The sequence below is a fragment of the Lagenorhynchus albirostris genome, chromosome 12 (assembly GCF_949774975.1).
Source record: "Lagenorhynchus albirostris chromosome 12, mLagAlb1.1, whole genome shotgun sequence".
In the NCBI taxonomy this organism is placed as follows: domain Eukaryota; kingdom Metazoa; phylum Chordata; class Mammalia; order Artiodactyla; family Delphinidae; genus Lagenorhynchus; species Lagenorhynchus albirostris.
The window spans coordinates 33,526,082-33,552,511 of record NC_083106.1 but is presented as its reverse complement, the minus strand read 5'-3'; the positions used below and the strand labels follow the sequence as shown (position 1 = coordinate 33,552,511).

The 26,430-nt window shown below is 36.8% G+C and overlaps 1 protein-coding gene across 5 annotated transcripts in view; it reads right to left on the bottom strand.

The window, feature by feature from the left end:
* The window catches only part of PTPRK (protein tyrosine phosphatase receptor type K), a 565,370-nt gene that overhangs the window by 338,302 nt on the left and 200,638 nt on the right, over nucleotides 1-26,430 (bottom strand). For all 5 annotated transcript variants that reach the window (XR_009543738.1, XM_060167237.1, XM_060167239.1 and 2 more), the window contains exon 3: nucleotides 18,847-19,118. Coding sequence is in view for 4 of the 5 variants with exons in the window: in XM_060167237.1 (XP_060023220.1) it covers nucleotides 18,847-19,118 (272 nt within the window). In the remaining variant the exon portion in view is untranslated. The remainder of the gene's footprint in view (nucleotides 1-18,846; nucleotides 19,119-26,430) is intronic.

The following is a 26,430-nucleotide window of genomic DNA, read 5'->3' as shown; positions in this document are numbered from 1 at the left end:
TTTATGGAAAATAGAAAGGAAAGAAAATGTCTATTAGAATGTGGAAGGATTCTTTCAGCAGGGATACTGAGAAACTGAAGAAAGATACAGAAAAAAAGAAATCAAGAAAAAAACAGAAATTAACCACTTACAGTTAGCGCTACAAAATTCCTGTAATTTAGGAAGAAAAGACTCTCCATGGAGACTGAAAAATTGGATCTCTCAGAAAAACACAGAGTCTGCCACTTTCCTAAATAAAATTTGTTTGATATAGAAATTTTTAAAACCCAATTCCTCAAATCAAATAAAATTTTAAAAACTCACCCAGGACAATCCAAATACAACTGCATTGCATAAAATTAGTATCCTTCTACTAATCAACCCACCAATATTTATTAATTATCTATTACATGCTAAGTATTATGATGGGTGCTACAGGGAATACAACAAAGTAATAAAAATTGGTACCTTTTGTTCAACAAAAACCTTCAGAAAGTTATAAGTCAGTGAATCACGAATGAAAAAATAATGATAGAAAGGGTTTGATTTAGGCTTTCCAAGAAGTAGAACAATGGGTACAATGGAATGATGTAATGAATGAAAATAAAAAGCACCAGACAATTTAAAGAGAAACGAATTTAGAAGAAGAGAGATTTTGTAGAGGAAGATAAGGTAAAGCAGAGTTGGAGCTAGACATAAGAAAAACTGGAAAGCCTTAGGGACTAGACTCTTCAGCATGAGAACAACAAGGAGTTAATAAAGGTATTTTAATTGGAGAGACTCAAAGTTTTGCTTTAGAAAGATTAATACCAATATAGTGTCAGCACCCATGATTAGGTTAGGAAAAATAGAGATGCAGGGAGTCTACGTGAAACATTACAGAGAACTGAGGTTTAGGTCGCATTATGAAAAGGGCAGTAGCAGAAATAAAAACAATCAGATAAAAACTCATTTTAAAGGAGACATTCAAAGAATTCAGGAACTTGTTAGATGTAGGGGTGAGGGCTGGGAAAGCGTAGGAAAAGGAATTCTGTTTTAGGTATGAGTTTAAGGTGATGTACATCAACATGGAAATTTTTAGAAGGCAGTTGGAAAGAGGGCTCAGGGCTCAAGAAAATGTATCAAAACAAAACGCAAATATGAATTAAATACATATACACACATTCAGAGAGAGGGGAGAATGCACATTCATGAGTTCAGCACCAATAAAGATGATCATAAAAAGCCCTACTTCACACCATATATATAATCACTTCCAAGATCCCTAAATACTTAAATTTTAAAGGAAAATCATAAAATGTTTAAAAGAAACACAGACAAAAATAACCTCAGAGTTGGGAAGGGTTTCTTAAAATGTTTTTCTAATCTGTACGTGAAATTTCAATAAAATCATCAACATCAAAGTTAAAATTTTGTCTACACAACTATAACAAAAGTGAAAACTTAAAGCCAAACCTGAAAAAAAACAAGTTATTGTCAAATGATTGATATCCAGACTAAGTATTGTTTACCAATTGATAAGAAACAGATAAAACAGTAGAAAAATGGGCTAACGACATAAAAAGGCACTTGAAGAAAGTCGAAACACAAATACAAACATCTGAAAATCTTCTCAACCTCAACAATACTCAGAAAAATTCAGAAAAAGAATTGCAAATTTTGATTACAATTTTACACCCACTCCACGGAAAAGGAAATGTGAAAAATCTAAAAATACCTTTCTGAAAAATCTGAAAATCTAGCAATATCAAGTATAGTTATTTTTTTGATAAGAATATACAATAATAGAAGTGTTTGCACCATGCTGGTTGGAATGCCAATATTCAATCACTTTGGCAAACAACTTAAGGTCATCTTATCAAGTCGAAAATGTATACTCCGTATGACTTTGCCATTTCACAGCAAGAGAAGAGTGTGTACTGCTTTCACAGCAAGAGAAGAGCGTGTACCTGCGCACAAAGACAGATGCACAAGAATGTACGCACATGCACAACATTTCTTTGTAACATAGCAACTAGGAAACCCAAGAGCTACCCAAATATCCATAGGCAGAAAATTGGATAATTACTTTTAGCATATTCAAAAACAGAATACAATACAGCAGTGAAGAAGAATACAGTTACACAAAAAACATAGATGTTACGGATATTGAATGCTGTGGGGTTGGCAGCAGCAGTTAAGTGATCCAAGATGCACAGAGCATGATACCATTTATATAGTATCTCAAAAATATTAAAAATTTAATAGAATGTTTGTTTTAAGTAAGTCAAGGTAAGAAAAAGAAAGTCTGAATGGAAAGAGACTCTCAGAAGGGTCCGGTGATATTACTTCTGTTGATTTATGGGTACATGTACATTTGTTTTACTGTTCTTTGTATCTTGTGCATAATCATATTTTTATAAAATATTTCATTAAAATAAATATTAATAAAATAAAACTGACTAAATATTCAGAACTGCTTACATTTAGAAGAATGAGACAGAAAAAAAGACCAGAAAAGGATAAAGATGAATAAATGTTCAGAGACGTTTAAAAATAAAAAGGGTAATATAGGCTTTTAGATTTAAGGAAGAAAAAGAGAGTCCAGGAATGTCAAATGTTACACAGAAATCAAGGGGAATTGGAATGGGAAACAAATGTTGAGACATCATCTCAAGACAGTAATTTTCAGATGCATGAAAGAGAGAATAACCAAGCTATAAGGTATGAGAACACCTTGAGAGGAACCTGAGGCAGCAAGTAACAACCACGCTCTGCAGAAGCTGGGCTGTGGAGATAGCTACGCATGGAAGTACAGCACACATTTTTTTCAGCTGGATGAAACTTTGCATGTTTGCAGAGAGAGGGGCAGGCAAGTGGGCACATGGGACATATTGGGGTGGGCCTGGAGAGAGGAACGAAAGACACAGGAGAAAGGAGGTAACTGTAGAGATTATATGTCACTTTTGAATAAATAATATTATAATCTTGGGCATTAAAAAATGATAAGGTAACTATTCCCTAAATGTCTCACTCAACAGTCAGAAAATAGTCAATAGGCTATAAATTACACCTCTGCTACAGAATGGCTTCTTAGTTCAAAGAGTTCAACTTTCTCATCATTCCTTTTAACTCACCACAAGTCCAATCCAACTGAGCACTCCCTAGACTTTTAAAATGGGTCTTATTAAAGGGTATGGCAGAGCATCACTTCTCCCACTCCCCAATTCTCCTAGCTCCTGGTCCAAGGACAAGATTGTCTCCTAAGAGGGACATTGTTTCCGTTGGGACAGGGGTGGTAGATGCTACTGGGCCTCCGGAGCAAGGCTGAAGGCACAGAGGGGCGAGGGAATCCAGAGTCTAGGAAGAGTCAAGAGTCTCTGGGAATGACCCAAACAGTAGGGAAGTGTCAGAGACCAGATGCAGAAGCCCTGGTCTATAGGGAGGCTCTTGGACCCTTCACAAAACAACAGCTATACAGGGATGCAGGGAGCTGCTCTGTAAAACAGCTTGAACCTCCTCTCACTGCAGGCACTGCCTCCAGACTCTTTTACATCAGAAGGTGTAATTAACTTCTCATGGCCCTAACTGTTTTGTATTGCTGAAGGAGACAACGTGGTAACACTTAGAAATTAAAGCAATTTTGTGTTGTGATAAAAAGCCCAAGTGTCTCTCTTAATGCATATGATTCCCTCCAAATTAAAATAGTCATCATTTTAGTAAATTTCTCCTTCTCCTCAAAGTTAACAAACACCATTTTTGTAGAAAATTTCCCATTTGATACCAATTCACCCCCTCCAGGCAATATGATCACAAATCGTGGTTTAAGTAATCTCCCTAACCACTGTCGTTTTAGTAGTGGCAATGAGATTGAAAAAATAAAAGAAAAAGTTCCATTCTCTGCTTCTACAAACCAGTGTCATCCATTTATATGACAGCTAATCGGAGATGCAAAAGTAATGGACGAGGAACAACGCTTTCTTTTTCTTTCTTTTTTTTAAAGTTAAGTGTGCTATCCCCTGTCTTGACTTAACAAGCACTATCCTCTACTAAGTCAGTTATACTCTTTATAGGCTTTTACTTGAAGAACAGAGGAAATGGATTGTGCCTGTCCTTCTGATTCCCAGTTAGCACATAAGGTAGCTGATAGATAAAAGATCTCACCGGGTGTAAAGATGGTTTGTTAGGAAGGTTTACGTTTCTGAAGTGAGAAGAATGTTTCTGCAACGTGAGCGCTCTCTGAACTAGAGTGGGGTTCAAGGCTGAAATTCAATTCAGGGCATAACCTCTTGACAAGGTAGCCCACTGAATTTAAGGTAGTAGAGTGATAACTAAGAAGCAGTGGATAACTTTGCCTCCTCTATTACTTGCTTGACTTTCTTCCAAAAAGAACCCTGACCAAGGAAAATCCAAAAACAAACTCATTTAAAACTTCTGGGCCTTGGGACTTCCCTGGTTGGCGCAGTGGTGAAGACTCCACGTTCCCAGTGCAGGGGGCCCGGGTTCTATCCCTGGTCAGGGAACTAGATCCCAACACGCATGCCAAAACTAAGAGTTCCCACGTCACAAGTGGGAAGCCTGACTGCTGCAATTAAGGAGCCAGCAAGCCGCAACTAAGGAGCCAGCGAGCCACAACTAAGACCCAGTGCAATCAAATAAATAAATAAATAATTTTAAAAATAAGTAAATAAAAAAAAATGAAACTTCTGTGCCTTATAACTCAGGCCCTTGACTCAATAACTCAGCTGGCTCCAAACTGAGAAATAAACAGCAATGAAAAAAAGCAGAAAGGACCTTTCACTGCATCACAAAGCCAGCATACTGACAATTCTCAGGGGCTAGCAACTCTGAAAAAGGAAATCTCAACGTGAACAAGGAGCTTCCTGCCGCCAATCAATAGGGCACTCCTGGTTGTATAGTGAGCGAATGCCATTTACTAACTGGGTTGTATTAAAACCAGCAGGCCCGCTTATGAACAGCAAGCCACTTTATTTTCCAGAGATCTTGGGTCATAGCATGCCCTTTTACGGCACAAGGAAACTTACTTTGTTGGCATATGTGACACAGAACTTGTCCAACTTGGAACCACTGGTACATAAAGCAAATAAAGGATTAGAAGCCACCCACTGTAGGAGATTAAGGACTTAACGGGCAGATGGAGAAGCACGTCACCTGGACGGCCTTCATCCTTTATAATAAAGGAAAGTTCCCCTGCAATCCCAGTGGAAAGAATAAGCTTAAATGAACAAAATTTAGCAATTCTGTTGACAAAGGCAGAATCCTTGAATAGACATTTTTTTTCAAATGTGAGTTTGTCTGCCAAAATCTGATTACCTTTCATAATAAATAAATTTCTACCTAGCAGAAAGGGAACTAAATAACAAAAATATGCCTTGCCCCCCACAGGTCTTCATGCAAAAATGTCAAACATCACAACTTCAAGAGTCTGATTTGAACACATGGAGCTTCAATAATAGCAGTGTGGGGATAACCAGCAAATGCTGAGCTAAGGTCCACCTTTGATCTGCTGAGCTTAGCCTTAAAAAGAATGACTTTTAAAAATCATCACTGTCATCACGCTGCTCTGCTGATTAGACTTTTCTGAGTGGTCCACAAACAGTTAGGAGTCAAATTAACAAACCAATCTCACCACCTGGATTTGGAAACTTCTGAATAATAGGGTCCAACCGATTCAACATCATCTGTCACTCCTCTTCATGTCAAAACCCTCCACTTCAGCCAGACCAGTGTGGCTGTCCCTTCACACAATATGATCATTCTCATTTCTGACAGCAGAGGGCGCTATCTATGGCTTGCAATGAGGAAACCTAAACCCTTTTTTACTCCTGCTTTTGCATACCCAGATCCCACTCCATTTCTGTCTGACCACAGGGCCTGTGTGTTGCTTCCTTCTTGGAGCTCCTTTAATAGCATTGTTTTCTTCACTCCTTTGGCCATTTAATTAAATAACAATACAAGACCGCCAATATGGAAGTTTCATCTCCCTCAGAAGATTTTTTTCCCCATTGTTTTATTATGGCATTTTCAAATATATATAAAATTAGAGATAACTGCATAACAGAACCCCATTTAACCATCACCTACCACCAAACTTGTCAACACATGGCCAGTTTCCTGACTGGACTCTATATTCCCTAAAGAAAGGTATGAAATTGTTTTCATACTTGTTTGTTTTCTTCCAGAGCCTAGATTAGTGCCAAGCATGTAGTAACAACTCAATAAATACTTGGTTATGGAAAGGAACTGAAATCCAATCCACTAGAGTTCTGAGCTGGCCCTTAAGTGTTCAGCTTACTTCATCCAATCAATTCTTGACAGACAAACCATAAAAATATTCAATGTTTTTAAAGAAATATTAGCAAATAATAATAAGGAAAAACTTCCTGAGATATTGCATGGAAGTGAAATAACTATAACCTTACTCTTATCCCATCACTTAATTTTTTTTTTTTTTCTTTTTCGGTACGTGGGCCTCTCACTGTTGTGGGCTCCCCCGCTGCGGAGCACAGGCTCCGGACGCGCAGTCTCAGCGGCCATGGCTCACGGGCCCAGCCGCTCCGCGGCATGTGGGATCCTCCCAGACCGGGGCACAAACCCATCTCCCCTGCATCAGCAGGCAGACTCTCAACCACTGCGCCACCAGGGAAGCCCCCATCACTTAATATTTAATCAGCAAATCAAATTTTCTTTTGAGACCGAGACTGAAAAATCATTATCAATAAACAAACAGACAACCTGATACATAAGACAGGAATTAGAATTTACCTTTAGGGGACCTAACTCAATTCTACTAGCAACATGACCTTAAACAAGTCACTTATCCTCTCTCAGTCCTTATCTCTAAAATAAAAATAGTTCTCCTTTTCCTAATGACCTCAAAATGCTACTGTGAAGATGAATTTTTTTTTTTAATTTGTCAAACTGCTTTCAAAATACAAAGCACCACATAAATATTAACACTGTCTTTATGGCACACCCGGTCCCTTTTCAAAGAGGTTCTATAATCCACTTGGGGGCACAAAACATAAAACTCTCTGAAATATTACAAGCTAAATGTCTAAATAGCAATGTAAGCAATACAGATATAAGAAGTGAAGTGACTAACAAATGCTTCATGGTAGAAGTGGGCATAACGTTGGGTCTTAAAGGATTAATAGAACCTGGGCGAGGCAAAGAAAGAAACAAAGGCATTTTAGAAGGTATATATATAGTATATAATATATATTATATAATACTTATATATAAGGTATACATATTATATATAAGGTATACATATTATATATAAGGTACATAGTATATATATTTATATATTGATATATATATATATAAACATGATATATATATATATCATGTTTACATTCACATACACACGCAAAGTGCCCAAAGAACAATTAGAGCATCTTGCAGTTTGACTAAAGCAGAGGGTGCCTGTAAAAAAATAATGGTAAAGAGATTGGAGCAGTTGACTGAGGCTAAATTATGAAGGACCTCAAATGAAGGCTAAACATTTTGACTTTAATGGAAACACTGGCAAACTCTGAGGAGGTCAATATCAGCAAAACAGCATTCCCCCAAAAGTAACTGATTTATAATAGAACTGAAGGCAAGGGAAACAGGGAACTGTTACCATTAAGAGGGGACACAAGCAGAGCTGTGACTGGAGAGTAAGCAGTGAAAAGACTAAAGAAGAATATATATTTGGAACATTTCCAAGATGAGACCAAAAATGAGTAAATAGAATCCCTTTATAAAAATCTTTTTAGAAGTGTTGAAAGTCTTTCCTTGGATGACAAAGCTCCAATAACTAGAACCTGCCCATCTCATCCTAGAAAAGGTCTCCTTTGACCAGTCCTCCACCTGTCCTCTGTCCCTCCACGATGCCAATCTCCCCAAATTTAGGGGCTTGAATTAGCTGTCTGCTCTGTTTCTGCTGCATTTCCCTGATCTTTGTGTGCCTGGGTCCCTTTTGCCATTCAGCTCTCCAGGTGAAAATCACTTTCTCCAGTAGTTTTTCCTGAACCACCTGGTCCAAGATCGTTTCCAGAACTCTAATTCTCACATTATTCTATTTTAATTTTTTAGCACTTATTGCATTCTGATATTTTGCTCATTTATTTATCTATCTGTTTCCCCCCCACTCCCACCCCTAGAGTAGAACTCCTGGGAGAATAGGAACCTTGAGACTTATTCAGAACTGTATATCCCCAGCAGCCAGAATAGTGCTTGGCATAGATTAGGTTGCTTTGATAAATACTTGTGAAAGGGAGAAATTAATGAGTGATTCATAGTGACACACAGAGAGAAAGTCAATGTTGTTGTTGCTATTCCGGGGCCCCTACCTTCTTCAGGCTTGGATATTCTACTTCCCTAACATGCTGTGACAGAATCCCAAATCTTTTCAATTCTATCTCTTTTTCACTTTGCTAGCTTTAGTTGGTACCTTTCATTTGTAAATAAGAGCTTTAAAGAGAATACTTTGAGGGCTTCCCTGGTGGCGCCGTGGTTGAGAGTCCACCTGCCGATGCAGGGGACACGGGTTCGTGCCCCAGTCCGGGAAGATCCCACATGCCGCGGAGCAGCTGGGCCCGTGAGCCATGGCCGCTGAGCCTGTGTGTCTGGAGCCTGTGCTACGCACCGGGAGAGGCCACAACAGTGAGAGGCCCGCGTACCGCAAAAAAAAAAAAAAAAAAAAAAAAGAATACTTTGAGGCTTTCATTACCTCATAAAACACATGTATAATTAGTAGACTAGCTATCATCCCATATTGTAGGGACTGAAACTCAAAAGGTCACACAAAAGAGTCACTCAGTGAACAAGGACGTGATGATCAATGGACCTGGGATTGAACACAGACCAAAAGCCTTCTAATTTAAACCTTTACCCAATATATAAAATGACCTCAACTTTATTCTCTACCAACATAAAAAAATGAGACCATCTACTTCTACTTCTCATGCAGCATATCACAAAACCTAATGTTATAGACATACTCAAAAAAAGTTATTTGGTTATGTATTTATTCGTTTGCTTGTAACCACCCCTCCCCAAAGGAAGTGGGTGGATAATACGAGGGGAAAACATAAAAGAAAAAGAAAACAAACAGAAACCAAAACAAAAACAGGACAGAAATTCACTCTGATATTTATGGGGCTAAACTGACTTCATTCTTTCGTAAGTTTAACATACTGAATTTCACAACCAAACCAAAAGTGTCCTTTAATAAATATTAACCCAGAGAATCGCTGTATCTGTTCCCAGGCATTATATTTGTGCTGCTTTTGCAAAACTCCAGGATCTAAAGATGTTTAAGTTTGAACCAATCTTTGATCTCTAGGTGCTAGAAATTTTCCATTCTTTATTACTTTATTGAATTATTACTTGGTATAAATTTATGGCTATACACCTTATTTTTTTATTTTTGACAATATTTTATTAAATACATAAAATAATTTTAATCAATATATAGGGTAATACAAAATAACTCACTCAAAAATTTAAATTCCTGGGGCTTCCCTGGTGGCGCAGTGGTTGACAATCTGCCTGCTAATGCAGGGGACACGGGTTCGAGCCCTGGTCTGGGAAGATCCCACATGCCGCGGAACAACTGGGCCTGTGAGCCATAACTACTGAGCCTGCACGTCTGGAGCCTGTGCCCCGCAACAAGAGAGGCCCCGATAGTGAGAGGCCCGTGCACTGTGATGAAGAGTGGCCCCCGCTTGCCACAACTAGAGAAAGCCCTCGCACAGAAACGAAGACCCAACACAGCCCTAAATAAATAAATAAATTTAAAAATAAATTTTAAAAAAATTAAAATTCCTCAAATTAAGTTAACTCAGTCAATAAATGTATTTGTTTATAATCTGGGTGTCCAGTCATATAGATGTTTTTAAAATATAAGAATGTAAATATAAGGTATACATCTTATTTTTAAGCATAAAATGAGAATTGATTTACTGCTTCCAGAAAGCTGAGAAGAATGATTTTTTTCAAAGATCATTCAAAGAATATTAAGGATCTAAATCTCATCAAGGAATTCCAGTGGTGTGCGCAGTGGTTATTTATGTAACTAAATGCAGAAATAACATGTAGCAGCTAGTTTTATAATGACAGCTTTAAAAATACCTTTTGAAAATCAAAACAGCTAAAATTAACCATAATGTCCACTAGATTACATAAGTGGATGTTTTAATTTACAGTGTCCAAAGTTTGCTTTCCTTTAAATTCCAACTTTTATTACTAACAACAGAATAATCAAAAGGAATAGTACAAATATGTCTGACATTTCCTTTATATTTCCTCCCTACCATACTCTTTCAATTGAAAAGCTTATGCTAAAATAGATAATTACAACCTTTCCTTTTTCCATTATGTTCTAAGAATGGAAACTGAAATCACCACAGCAGAAAAGTTAAATTTTAGATAAAAACATAATGTCACCCAGCTTAGTTTTGTTTTTCCCTTGAGGAAGCGATATTTTGTTACACACCACGTACAACCTAAAATAAAGAAAAATCAGTCTTTGACATGGAAATGGACAAAGAGGTCGCATAGAAATTCAGATTGTACAGAAAATTAAAAGCCCCTGGGGGGGGGGAATTCCAATTAACCATCAAAGTCAGCAGACAAAAATCACTGAACAAGGAATTGATTTTAAATTGTTATCTATATTTTTCTCATTGATATGGTATTGCATTAATAAATGGTACAGCATTGTCAGATTAAACGGATTAGAAGGAAATGGTTCTTACATTTTTGTGTGTTTGGCTAGGAATCCTACCCCAGTAGTATACATTTTTTTTTTCATCTTGGTATATGAAGACCAGCCCATTAATGTATGTAATCAATGGATACTGAGGTATGGAAAACAAGGAATCAGTAGTGTGTTAATTTGGATTCAACAAGCTGGGCTGAACGCAAGTGAGTGAGCAAGCGAGGTACGGGCATCTCTTCCACCCTTTGGAGCATCTGTCTTCCCCAGTCCCCTTGCATGAAATAAACTCCTCAGAAAAAGTCATAAGCTGAACAAACACTGCCTAACTCTGCTTACTGCTCATTATTTTTCAATCTGTTATTAAAAGGGAAGTGCATTAATTTCATGGAAATATTTCTCAAAAGAATTAGTGAAGGGGGGCTTCCCTGGTGGCAGAGTGGTTGAGAGTCTGCCTGCCGATGCAGGGGACATGGGTTCGTGCCCCGGTCCGGGAAGATCCCACATGCCGCGGAGCGGCTGGGCCCGTGTGCCATGGCCGCTGAGCCTGCGCGTCCGGAGCCTGTGCTCCGCAACGGGAGAGGCCACAACAGTGAGAGGCCCACGTACCGCAAAAAAAAAAAAAAAAAAAAAAAAAGAATTAGTGAAGGGACACTTGACAGCTCCTGCTACAGTAAATGAAAACAGGTATGATTTAGTAGAATAACAACAGACTTCTGTCATCTGCTTGCAATAATTACTGTGTTAACAGGCCTCTTTTTTTCATTTGTTTACATTTGTTTACACACTGTAAGTTTCATCAATGAATCAATGCAAACAGAGTCCAAAGGAACTTTTGTTTTATAATAAAAGCAAATCACTGTCGGGAAACAGAGAGAAGTCATCCTCATAGGATGATAAGTTTTAAGAAAACAATGACTATAATAACGTGAAAGTTTTTTTCAATCCTATTTGGAGTACTTTAAATGAAACAAATAAGGAAACATTAAGAGTAAAAATGAGCAGCAAAAAGCTGCTTTGTTAACAGCCTATCAAACAGAAGGTATGCCAGTGTAAAAATGAGCCAAAATGCCCATGTTAGGCAATTACTGTTACCAGAACTAAAATAAGCCTACTTAGTTGTGAAGTTAGTTAACTTCAGATGTCACTGATATGGCTAAATTCCAAAATTTTAAAAGCAAGGTTAAATTAGTCAAGAGGAAAAGGGGAATAATTTCAACCACTTAATAACCAGCAACTTGGTCCATGTATGAAGATAAGAAACATTCACTTCGCACTTGATCAAATATTAAAACAAAGTAAAGATGACATATATGGAAGTATCCAGTTCAGTGTCTTATGCATGGTAGACACTCAACAAATTATCCTTCCTTCCTTTCTTTCTACTCCCTTCAGTCATTGACTCATTCTATTACAGTCCTATTTACATTTTCAGGTATATAGCTTTGTCTTCTCCCTGCAACTGGACTGAAAAATATTAATTGTTTCATTCACAGATAGATACGTATACTTTTAATTCTGCCATATGTCTCACATGTGCTATCTACAAACATGTGTTGAGAGGTGGGATTGACTGAAAGGTCAACAAAGATGTGACATGATATATTAGGATGCTTTGGGCTGCATAGGAGAATACGCAACTAAAAGTTGCTTTGAAAGTTGTTATTGTTATTGTTATTGTTGCTGGTGTTATTATTTTGTCTGAGAGTAGAACCCTGGCTCCTTCTATACTTTCCTCTGTTACCCTCAGTTATCTTCTTCCTCAGAGTTACAAAATAACTGCAGTAGTGCCAAGCATCATGTTCTCATGCAACAACATGTATCTCTTTTTTAATTAGGGAATAACACCTTTCCCAGAAGTCTCCCAGCTGACTTTCCATCATAACTCATTGGCCAGAGCTGGTCACATGACCACTGCTACCTGCAAAGTAAGTTGGGAAAGTAAGTAAGGTGGGAGGGTACCTAGCCAACATGGAAAGAAGTGAGTAGAATGACTATTCAACAGGAAATTAATAATATCTGCAATACTGTCATACAAGATAATGAGCCAGAGTCATTTATAATGGTTACAAATGAAGTTACAGCTGTAAGATATACCTAGTGGTATGCACTGAATTGTGTCCGCTCCCACCAAATTCATGTGTTGAAGTCCTAATCACTAATGTGACTGTATTTGGAGATTGGGCCTGTAGGGGGTAATTAAGGTTAAGTGAGGTCAAAAGTGTGGGACCCTAATCCAATAGGCCTGGTGCCCTTATAAGAAAAGGATGAGATACCAGAGCTCTCTCTGTTCATTATGTGAGGACACAGGGAGAAGGTGGCCTTCTGCAAGCCAGAAAGAGAGCTCTTGCCAGGGAACAAATAGACCAACTCTTTGATCTTTGGCCTTCACACCATGAGAGAAATAAATTTCCATTGTTTAAGCCACTCAGTCTATAGTATTTTGTTATGACAGCTCAAGCAGACTAGGAAAGAAAATCCATCTACAAAAGAAAAATCTTGCCACCCTCCTCTCTTCAGTGGGGCTCTACATGGTTGGATGAAGAGCAGTAAAAATTGGGAGCATTCCAAGAGCTATGGCACAGGAGTGATATCCTCTTTCCTCACTCTTTGCATGGATGGTTCATGAGCATGCTCTAACTTCAGCTCCATCCTTCGAGATCAATCTTTTAGAGACTTTTTATTTAAGTAAACAGTCATTTGGTTTAAATCCCAATCTTCTTGGATCCAAAGCAGTAGTATCTCTGGAGTGTAACAAACATTCCATTGCCAAAATATCAGTGCAATGCATGTTAACATAAACTTTTAAAAAGGAGACAAAAACAAAAGACCCCATGCTTGTCCAGTTCTTACATTTTTTTAAACCAGTGAAAAATGTTAAGAAGAAAATGGGTGGCAAAAGTTCAGCATTTATTTCTCAGTGAATTAGGAGGTGAAGAAAAAAAAAAAGGCATATTCAGCTATATTATCACTTTCCAATTTCAGGCCAAACCCCTGTAGTTTTCATCACGCAACGTTTTTGTGATTAATGATGTGCACCCAGTTAATGGAAACCAGCAGGTTAGGTTTCCACTAATAGTTTTGGAAGTTATGTCTGCCTGCCTCATTTGGTAACAACCTCACTGTTCAGTAAGAAACTAATGGATTTAATCCAAGAGCAGAATTTTAGTTTTACACATACGAGACAGGTCAGATTTCCAGAGTGGAGAAAATAACACTTTTAGAGGTATGCTGATCTTCAGTTGAAATTTAACACTGAGATAATAACTCATAATGTTTGGGTTGCTGTTTTTTTTTTTCTTTTTACTTCTGTTTAGAGCAATTAAAAAATTTACAGTACTTACTTAAGGCCTATAAAAACAGGAAGAATTAGCAACTTGTAACCATGGCAAATAAAATACATGTAATATGATACTTTCTATAATTAGTATACTGAGCTAAAAAGATATCTATTGCTTCTGAAGACACAGGTGAGAAACAGTTCCTTATATATTAGTTGTATCACCGCAATGCTTATGTCATAAATGTAATTTACATTTGCTTGTTGTGTTTCACTATAGAAAGTGTCCATTCCAAATAATGGTGGTTTAACAAAAACAATGAGGTACGGTAGAAAGCAAACTAATCTAGGAATAGAGAAATCAAGCAACAAGAATTATAGTCCCATTTCTGCCTCAAATTACTTTGGAAACAAGTCTTTTGTTTTCATTTTCCCCACTACATTTTAGATCTGCCCCTCTTAAGTCATTTAATAATGCTACATTGTTTCAAAGTTTTATCTACATATATCTCACCTTCCCATCTGGACTAGGCTCCTTAAAGGCAGACCCTACATCTGATTTACATTTTTATCTTCTACAGGGCCAAGCTAGACTGTAAGCTTCAAGAGAAGGACTTTACCTGTATATCCCCAGAGGTTAGCATGGTGTGACCTCATGCTAATAATGTGCCAAAAACTCAGATGTTTCAATAAACAAAAAACCTAAGAAAAAGAGAGTAGGGATGGGGAGGAATGAATAGGTGGAACACACAAGACTTTTAGGGCAGTAAAAATACTCTGATTCTGTAATGATGAATACATGTCATTATACATTTGTCTAAACTCTTAGAATGTACAACACCAAGAGTGAACCCTAAAATTAACTACAGACTTTGAGTGATTATGATGTGTCAAGATAGGTTCATCTATTGTACCAAATAGAGGTTCTTCTGTTGTACCTCTCTGGTGGGAGATGTTGATAATGGGGGCAGCTATATATGTGTGGGAACTGGGGGTATATGGGGAAATCTCTGTACCTTCCTCTCGAATTTGCTGTGAACCTAAAACTGCTCTAAAAAAAACCTGTGTTCAAAAAGAAAAGAATAGCATGCTTTCACAATAGAAGAAAATGCTGAGCACTTATTAAATCCAATAGAGTTCACAATCTTTTTGTTTACTCATCATAACGTCAACCTAATTTATGGTAAACCTCTACTATGTGTCAGATACTTTTCTAAACACTGTGTATTAATTCAGTACTTAGAACAACCCAGTGAGGTAGGTACTGTTGTGATCCTCATTTTTCAGATGAGGAAACTGCAGTCAAAGAGATTAAGGAATATTCCCCAGGCTGCACATCCGCTAAATAGTAGAGTCAACATTTGCCCAGGAAGGGCTGGTCCCAGAGACAAGGACCCTTATCCTGATCTTACAGGTAACCAAAATTCATTATTCAGAAAATCATTTTTGCCTTCATTTCACAATTTCATGTATTTTTTTTTCAAATCAGAGGTTAAGTTTCTTGGGGTTAAAAACTGGCATCTCCTCATTATTGAATAGTCCACAGCTTAAGTAATTAAATTACCACATCAATCTTCTCTTTAGTCATCTGCTAAGATGGAATCTCTGGGAAGGGAAAATCACACCAAAGGTGTGCTATATCTTTTTCAGATATTTAGTTCAACAGGAAAACGGAAAAGAGAAGAGTTACTTGTAAGGAGTATTTTGTTTTCACTCCCAGGATCACGGTTTTTATACAAAAGTTATCCTATACTAATTAAAGGTAGGAGCTCTATCAGCCTATTTTCTTTTTGATTGCTTCTGTTGTTATTGCTAAAGTTGGGTGAAAAGGGGTTGTACCAAAGGGGTGGTCAGATAAGGAATGGCTCAAGCAAAGAAGAGAAAGGAGTCTTCACTAGACACACAAAAGAAAAATAAGAAGTTAAAAAACAAGGTTAAAGAACAAGTTTGAAGAGTGTAAGACCTCTGGAGAAGAGAAGCTGAGTAAACTGTGGAACCAAGGAGAACAATTTCTATGAATATCATAACTCTATTTAATCTAGAGTCTGAGAACTTTAAAAATATGCAGTGTTTCTTTAAGAATGAAAGAGTAGGCTTATAACATGGCACATTGCAATGGCTATATTTTAATTTTTAAAAATCCATAAAGAGTCTGCATTAAGCAATAGTCAAAAGTTTTTCATGCTATTTCCTAATAGCAAAAATGCTACATTAATATAGTTGTTTCTAATTAACTGATATACAGATACCACTACGTATCTAAATGACAAAATCGATGAAAACATCAATCAAGTAATTTATTGAGCACTAAGCACATGAATAAAAAATATTCTGCTCTGTTATTTGCTCTCATTGATTGTTAAGTTTTGCAAATTAAGGAAAAGGATGTAGAAGCAAAGTAATCACTTAAGAAATGACCTATTGCTCAAATTTCAGTCTGCAACAAAGAGACATTTACCCACAGGTTCTATGTATTTAGCAATCATTTTCTCGAACAAAAGATTTCCAAAATGATCTCACTAGCCAGGCTGAAACTTGCACAGGTTCCTTTTGCACTGTTTGCTTTAAAATACCACAGGTACAAGTAACCTAGGCAGCTGTGTCATGCAAAATGAGACTGAACAAAGAAGCGTTCATCCAGCTCTTGGTACTATAACTCAACATTAAAATTAACATTCCAGAAATCTGTGCCATAAGAAAATGTTATTGGGGGGGTGAGGGAGGGATGGACTGGGAGTCTGAGGTTAGCAGATGCAAACTATTACACGTAGAATGGATAAACAAGGTTCTAATGCATAGCACAGGGAACTATATTCAATATCCTGTGACAAACAATAATGGAACAGAATAGAAAAAAGAATGTATATATGTATATATAACTGAATCACTTTGCTGTACAGCAGAAATTAACACAACATTGTAAATCAACTATACTTCAATAAAAAATAATAAAATAAAATAGAAACTACAATTTGGTAAAAAAAAGAAAATGTTATTAATATCAGTGATTCAAAGATAGATCTTAGCAAAAAAATAGGAAAAAGTAATTACATGTATGCCATTTCTTAGTTACAAAGGATCAGCCGTATGATACCACAGATACATTATTTGCTGGATTTATCAAAATCTACTTCTATAGGTTTTATTTTCAAAGATGCAACTAACAATTTGATTCTTTAATGTACCATCTATGCAGGTAGCAAACAACAAACAGGGCTGAATATATGCAACCTTACTCCAGAACCCAAATTTTTAATAATTTTGCTAGATTTGTTATCTGAGCTTTAATTTAGTTTAAGGAGGCTGAACCTGTGGACAGTTTTATTTTGCTGAATCAGAGCTTTTTCTTTTCAGTGTTATGTTAAGCTCCAATAGCAGATTCTAAAGAAATCAGTATGATGATAATGTGCTGTAAGGGTGACCCAGCAATGACAGTTATCAACCCACTGTTGTCATAGATGCGCCCGTTAATCCTGCTTCAGTGCTTTAGCATTAGTTTCACACACCTCCACCCACTCACCTACCACATAAGCAGCCCGCCCAGAGCTATGCACCCTGAAGAAGCAGATGGCTCTCCAGGACTGAAGAGAAACATCTTTCTGTTCAGGAATAATGGAATCAACTAGTACCTAATAAAAATCCATTGAAATCTTCATAGACACATAACCCTGAATGGAGAACCTTACCTGTATGAAGTAAGAGACTTCTAATAAAATAAAAAATCAACTCAAAACAAAGCAATTAAAAGAATGCATTGATTTCCTCTCCCCTCTTCCCAGGAATAAAGATAAGCCTAACATGCTTTTTTAAAAAGCAGAAATAAAACTATTAGCTTATAAATTACTCACCGACAATAATAAAAAATATACCTTTACATAAACTCATTCCCATTAGGTTCTATAATAAGCTACGAACAGGCAAATCTTTTAAAAGTTTAAATTTCAAGATCTAACACAGAAGTGAACTTTCAGAAGAGGTAACTTTCTGTTACCAGGTCCTGAACCTTACAATGAAGATTACTGAACAACTTTCCAAACTGGTAAATGGACTTCTTTGGTTCAACCATATAAACTCTGTCACACAAATCACAATGTAGGTATTGACACTATTCATTGTCTGGTTTACTCATAATTAAATCAAACGTTTCTGGGGGGGAAAAAAAGATCCAAAGACATGTGGACAACTTTTTTTGTTGCTTGCTTATTTTTTTTTATAGTTGGGGCTGGAGAAGCCATGATAGGCCATGTAAGGGAGACTTATGAGTAATAATAAGTAATTAGAGGCAGTCAAGTGGCAGTGGGATGGAATGAAGCATTCACTTCATCACTAGAATGAAGACTCTAAACTCTTACTGAAATTCTTCAGTGCTACCTTTAAGTCAAAACTGTCCCCCACTCAATTCTTGGTGAGGTTTTGTTTGCCTATTTTTATACTCCATGTAATTGACAAAAATATTTTTAAATTACTGAAAATGCCTCCCCCTTAGATAACATATTTCATGAAACACTATTTCATGTTTATTTTTCAAATGTTATCTTCAAGAAGCCAGTAAACCAATCCAGTCTGAATCGTACACTCAACTCAAAAAGCCTATTTCTTCCTGAACAGAGACATAGAAATATATCTGTCAATAAGCAGCTCTTTGCCAAACAACCAACAAATTTTGTACCTAAACTACATTTTTCCATATGTTGAAATATTTTCCCTACTTTGAAGATTTTGTGCCAATGTAGTCAAACATTTCCTCAAGCCTAACACTGGAGGAGAGCTAAAGAAACAATCTCTCATTCCTATGGGGCTAGTATTTACCTTTAAGTATTACATACACAGGGAGATCCAATGACATCAAAGCATGAACCAGAAAAGAACAGGTGATTACCTGATATTCATTGGGCCAAAAGGTGCTCACTGCTAGCTCAGCCCGAAGCCAGTCTCTACCCGTGAATCCAGTCACATTCCATATTGGATTGGCAAGAGGTCCTTTATTCACCCTAACCAATATGTTCAAAGTGCCAGGATTCAATCCTTTCTGGCTGTATAATAGGTAACTAAAGTCGATACAGTGAGTGTCGTTCTCCTTCATTGTAGGCAGCTGAAGTCTGGCTTTTTCTCCAGGGTCATGATCTGAAGAATCCACTATCATATAGGAACCTGAAATGACATTACATAAAATAAAGCTAAATAGGTATATAAGCAAAAGGGGAAATATAATAATAGAAAGAAAGCTAAAATACTAATCTATTCTGAGTATCAAATTTAATTTTAAAAGACTATCTTCCAGAACAGAGGTATAAAAAGGTATCAAACAAGTAGGTAGATGAATTGAATTTATAGTGGGTAACAGACATTGTTCAAAGTACATGACATGTACAAGTTCATTTACTCTTCACAACATGTTATTATTCCTATTTTACAAATTAGGAAATTGAGGCACAATTAGTAACTTATTCTAAGTCAAAAAGACCATGTAGAGCCTGGTTCAAGTCCAGATGCCACTCTAAATAATCTCTAGTCTTGCTAAACAAAGGTCTTTTATCAAACAAACAAAATAAATAAACAAACAAAAGAAATATGTTATTGGCCTGGTTTACATAGGGAGTGTATTTTTCCTTTTCCCCATTCATAATACTAATGTAGAGAGGGGCTAAGAGTGCAGGCACTGGAATCATTTCTGATTTCAGATCCCAAGATTACCATTTATGCAAGTTGTGTGACCTTCTGCAATGGACTAGAACTCTGGACTTGTTCGGGGAATATGGATACTTTGCAGTGTAAGTGTGAGGACTGAAGTTTAACTGCCAAAACTTTTAGAGTTGAGACTCTGACACACAGTAGATTCACCTACTTGAAGTCTCCTACTAACCTGTCAGCTAATCACCATTGCTATTATCCCCAATTCAGTAATAGTCCCTAAGCTCTTCTAGAGCTGCAAGAAATCTGGTTTGAAAATCACTAATCTACTCCACTACCTTTGGCTTATACATTCATTGGTAATCTATCATGAGGAGGCAGAGAACATAAAGTCTCAACCTCCCAATTCCTCATAGTTCCACCCCCAAACACACACTCCTTGCATGACAGGCAAAGTCATATAGTGCTAAGTATACATTAGCTGCTGATATTAGTCCTAGGACCTCTTCAGAAAAACAACCAGTTTTTCTTATGTCCCTTTGGATTTTAACAAAGGCATGTATCACAAAAATGTAACTATTTACATTTTAAGTAATGACACCCATTTATCACACTTAAGGTAGAACACAAATTTTATTGTAAAATATCTTTCCCCAGGGTGTAATTTTAACCAAAATGTATTAGATATAGTGTTACAGAACCCAGTGTTACAGAACCAACTGTTACACTTGGACCTCTCTTACGGATGAACTTGAAGAATTTTAATCAACCCTCTGTGTCTCCTCCTTAAAACACAGTAACTTGTCATGACACACTAAACACTCATTGACTACCCATCTAACTAGTTCAATTAACCCCCAACAGCAAGTTCAAATCACAGCAGATAAGAGGGCTTCAACTACTTAAGAAACCGAAATTTCAAATTTTACTAATTCCTGGTCAGTGGTACTTTAGGGTTCAGAACTTTTGTGAAGATTTCATGTGATAACACTGTCAGTTACCAAGCCAAGTACAGAATAAACTTACTATAGGGATAGTAACTGACATTACTTTCACTTCCTTTTTCCCAGTACTCATCTTCTCTTGTAACCTGGAATTCTTTTCTTTTCTCCTTTGTTCTCCCGATTCTCGCAGATTGCACATTAACAGAATAAAATGGCCATGTATATTTTGAAGAAATTATGTCTTTCTCTTTTAAATAGGATATCCTGGATCCCAGCACAATTTATAGAAGCAGGATGTTTCTATTCTTGGTTATACTCACATTCTGAAGTCCATGGCTGAATTGCAGAGATGTCATTCATATTTACCACAGCAGAACAGATCAATTATGGTTATGGCTTTTAAGTAGGACCAGCCCTGAGATCTTGGGTAAGTTACTTCGTGTTATTGGGCCTCAGCTTCTTCACAAACCTAGTGACCTATTTCTCCACGCTATTACAACTTTTTTCACCGACATATTATGGTAGTAGTGGGTTTTAATTATTTTTATAAGTCTGCATCAATTATGGCTTCTGATTGTCAATTTTAAAGTAGTGCTCTCTAAATGATTTACAGGCTTTCAAATAGTTATTTTCTTCCATTGTAAAATAAACTTTGAAATAAAATGTTTTGTCTCACATTTTAATTATATAGTATGATATTTACCATTAAGACCATTTAGCAATTTTCAGCCAGTTGCACTTTTAAGCTACAATAATTTTCTTATTAAGAAAATGGGATCAGCAAAGTAAATTAATTTGTAGGAATTATCAATTTGATCATTAGAAAGACAAAAGCCACAAAATAAAACCTTGTCCAAACTATTTCAGCACTTCAAGGGCATTTGGTGCAAGTTAAATAAAATTTTAGAAGTGCTGATATTTTATTTCTATAGAGTGTTTCTGCTAAATGGGCTTCTTTCAATGCAGCCTGACTATTGCTACATTTTCTGAGTGCTATGCAATAATATGTATTTATTTCACAGTTCCAGAAAGGAAGAAGCACCAGCATCAAAAAGCCGTCTAAATCCTTCTGCCATCTGACTTCAAAGAGTGGCAATTTACCCCCTAGGCACCATGGAGGTAGCTGCCTGTTTGACACAAGATTCCCTTCCATCATCCCAAACATAGAGAACACTATGCTATTCTTATCAACTTCTAAAAATTACTTCCACAGACTCCCAGAATAACTGGCTACCAACCAGAAGAGTCAAGCAAGTGTGTAATACGTACTTCCTTCATTCTTTTTGTTATAATTTAAGCTTATTTACTATTGTTTTGTTATCAGCTAACTAATCCCTTAGATTTCTGATGAGTTTAGTTCTATTCAGTTGTAATTTAGCTACCTCAAGGCTTAATAATGAAACATCTGTGTGCACACACATATAACGTACTAATTTTTATCAATGAAACTTCTTTAGTGTGGCCTTACAAATATTCCTTACAGTCTCTTGAACAATAGAGTTCTCAAATATATCATTTAAGACAGAGGAGAAAAATGTAAATGGTTATAATTTTTTTAAAGTGTAACCTTCCTGTAAAGTAATTTGCCAATGAGAATCAAAAACCTTTATAAAAAGATATATGCCCTCTGGTCTGGCAATTCCAAATCTAAGAATGTACACTAGCAAAATAATCATGTACATGTACAAAGATATAGCCTAAAAAAGATGTCTATCTCATCATTACACTGTTTAAAATAAAGAAAAGCAAAAGTATTTAAATGTCCAATAAGAGGCAATTTGTAAAATTATGATAAAATAGTTTGATCAATAATTATGAAGTCATTAAAAATGATATTATTAAAACCATTTAATGGAAGATATAATATGTTAAATAAAATATGCAGATTATAAGATATTATACTCATTTATGAAAATATATATTTATACTAAATAAATGCATTTGTGTAGGTGTGTGGGTGTATTCACATATGTACACATAAATATGCATATGACTGGAAAAGAAAAAAAATACATAGCAAAATGTTAACTGCACTATCGGGGGGAAGCTGTACTTTGTCTTCTGTTTTCTTATTTTTGTTCACATATATTCACTGAATGTTCTACAATGAACATGCATTAGATTCGTATGCTAAAAAAACAAAAGACTACACGAATGCTATCTTACATCAGGAACATCAAATGAATAATGATAAATACCTAGGAAATAAACACAGGGTTGGTTTTTTTTTTGCCTTTTAAAAATAAATCCTAGTTGAATCCTACAGATTAACAGCAACTTGGCTTTCAAAAACACACAATACAAAAACCAGGAACTTCTCATTTCTTTCAGTTCATTAAAAAAAGAGAGAGGCTGCAAGTACTTAGACTAAGTAGCAGTTTTTATTTAAAAGAAGACACAAAGAAAACAAGTCCCATATTCATAAACACCACAGTCTAATATCTAGATAAACAAATAATGCCCAATTGATTTTCTGTATTAATGAAAATTTTATCTTTAAGCTATACTTCTAGGAAAAACACAGACAATAGGATTAATTGCTAAGAAAATAATGAATGATAAATAGGTTTCCATACTCCTTCCTAAAACCCCTTTATTGTACATTACCAATATTTTTATTAAATCAGTTCTATTCAATATCCATTGAATTTTCCCTATAAAGTAAGCAGAATTTCTACTTCTCTGCTTAGTACTGACCACACTCCATGATCTTGCCCCAAAGTACTTTTTCCACATTACCTCCCACTACTTCTCTTCACAAACCAGCTTCCCCAAACTGACAGAGCACTCACTATTTTCTCCACATATCATGCCAGTTTTCTCCTCCAGAACAGGTTCATGCTTTTATAAGAAATCCTCCCCTCATCTCAGCCCCTAGCCAATTCTTACTCACTATTCTTCTTCAGCCCCAGCCCACCTTGACCTTTCCCTGCCTTCAATACACAGTTTCTGCCTTTCTGGTTCTATCCCTTCATTATACAATACAATGTTCTTATACAATTTTTAAATAATTTACATAGGAACATTTATCTCCCACAGAAGAGTAATAATGTTCTCTTAGAAAGCACGTGATTCATTCAGAGTCCAATCAGAAGAGAGAAGTCACACAGTAAATGTAACAGTAAAAGTATAATATAAAGAATTATTAACTACAAGAGGGTAGAGACTTTAAAAGTATAAAGAGAACTCTAAAGGTAACCACAATACCCAAGGCAGAAAAAAAAAATGTAGAAAAGGGAGTGAGGCTGCCTAGAATCAGATCCCCTTAGAAGGTGTGGTTGCAGCCCACTCGGTGGTGAAGACCTTTGCTGGGTCACTCAGTCTACAGGTGGTCCACACCTGCAGGGCAAGCAGGAAATGCTCCCACATAGCAGGGTTTGGAGTGAGCTATGTGAGTGCTGGGAGGACAGGACACGGTAGTCACCAGGCCAGGGCTGGGGCTGCAAGCTCATGAGGCACTGCATGCAATGGGGACGTACAGCTACGCAGGACCAGCAAGAAGAAACTAAAATACAAAGTTCAGTTAAGAGTAGAAGCTCCAGGGACTTCCCTGGCGGTCCAGTAGTAAAGAATCCGCCATCCAATGCAGGGGACGCGGGGGCCATCCCTGGGCAGAAAGCTAAGATCACACATGCCACGGGGCAACCCACGTGACACAGCTGCTGAGCTCACGCGCCTCAACTAGAGAGCCCGCGTTCTGCAAACTACAGAGCCCACGTGCCACAACTAGAGAGAGAAAACCCACACACCACTGCTAGAGAGAAGCTCGTGCACTGCAACGGAGAGCCGGCGTGCCACAACAAAAGACCTTGTGTGCTGCAAGGAAGACCCAATGCAGCCAAAAAGTTTTTTTAAAAAAAGAGGAAAAGCTCCTTCCCACTAAAATGCCCCCTCAGCACCCTCTACTGACAAAGCTTAACATTGTGCTAGTTACAAAGGAGAAATGCTTAAAGGGTCAAGCTCCACTCTCATACAGCAGGTACTGCAGGGTAGATTTAGAGCAGCTTAGCAATGAACTGACATTGCATTAAACAACTTTGCATATAGTAGAGGTTCAATGAGAACTTCTTTGGTTAATTGAATGACTGAATGAGTGAGAAGGAGACAAACATTTTTTTTGAAATGTTTTTTGAAAAATGTTTTTGAAATTTCTTAGTTTGAATTCCTCATATGGTCAATATTGATAGACAAGAACTCAAAGGAACAAAAGCTCTTTGATATTCTCAGTATTTTTTAAGAGTGGAAAAGGGGTCTCCTAAAACTAAAATGTTTGAGAACCATTGCTCTAAGAGAAGGTTTTGTATATATACGAGTGGCTCTGACAAAAATGTTAACATTTGTTAATTCAGTTAATATTAACAGTAATAAAGCCCTTATATATAACCAAAATAAAATATTTTTATGAAAAATTACTACATTTTCCCAAAAAATACAGTATGGAGGCATATTTTTGCAAATCTCTTTAATGTATCACTTAATAGAAGATACCTAGATTCCCATTTTTACTTCTTCATTCAATCTGTTGTAATATTACACATTATGTAGCCTCTGAGAAATTCTACCATACACTCATGAGAAAATGAAAGGGAAAAAAGGAAAAGGAGTATCTTAGTGTTATTTTGACAGTAGTTTTGACCTCACAGCTCCTCTGAAATGGTCTTGGGGACCCACAGTGGTCCCTGGACTACATATGAAGAATCACTATATTTTAATATGCACAATTCTCTTTAACTTCATACTATAATGAGAACATTATCAGTGCACTTATTTATATTGAATCTACTTCCTCATTCAGTCACTGCATGGTTTAAAGATCTCTATAAAACAAGTCTTTACTGGGATGTTGGATGTCTGGAGAATAAAAAATCAAAAAAACTGAATAGTTTTACACCAGTATTAATACAAAGGGTGTATTGATCAAGGTACATCAGGGAACAAACGAATACACACACACACACACACACACACAGAAAGAAAGAAAGAGGTTTATTGGACAGAACTGGCTTACGTGATTACAGAGGCTGAGAAGTACAGACCCAGGAAAGCCAATGGTATAGTTCCAGTCCAAGTCCAAAGGCTAAGTAATATTCTACCTTAATAAGAAAAGCATTTTTGTGTGTTCTGAAGACCATGTTGAATAGCTACCAAAACACCAGCACACTGTGCAAAACAGTTAGTTCTTGGCCCTGAGTGAGATTTTCCCAGCAGAAGCAAAGAACATGCCAGAAACACTAATGAACACTAATATAATTTCATGCCCAGCCAGCTTAAGAAGCCATAATCAGGACCGCTGGATAGAGAGACTAGTGACAACTGAAATAGCAATTTGGGTCCCAGTCCATCTGGGATGATCTTTTCTTCATTGTAAAATTAATATCTCTAAGCATTTATGTGGCCGTTACTAAACAGAAGGCAATGTCTTATTTTTCACAATATTTTTCATCTTCTCATTTCCTTTAATCAACTTTTTTCTCCTCACCCCAATTTTGCTTCATCTGATTAGGTGGCAACATGATATACCAAGTAAATAAAGCTAAGAACCTAGAAATCAGTTTGATTTTTCCCTTTCCCTCACTTTCCTCTTGTAATCCACTGGCAATTCCTATTGCCTCTAAACTGTCTCCTCAATCCATCCAACTTTTCTTCAACCTCACTAGTTTATCAAGCCCCTCTCACCTCTCAGGAGGACAACTAGAAAAGGCTCCTAACAGGTTTCATGAATTCCACACCAGCAGCCCTACAGTAGTTTCCTACAGGCAGCGAGATTTTTTCAAAACATACAATCTTTTCTCATCTCCACGCTGCAGTGAGAATTAAATCCAAACTCTTTAACCTCTCAGCTTCAGTATAATCTTGCCCCTGCCTTCCTCTCTCACATTGTCTCCTAC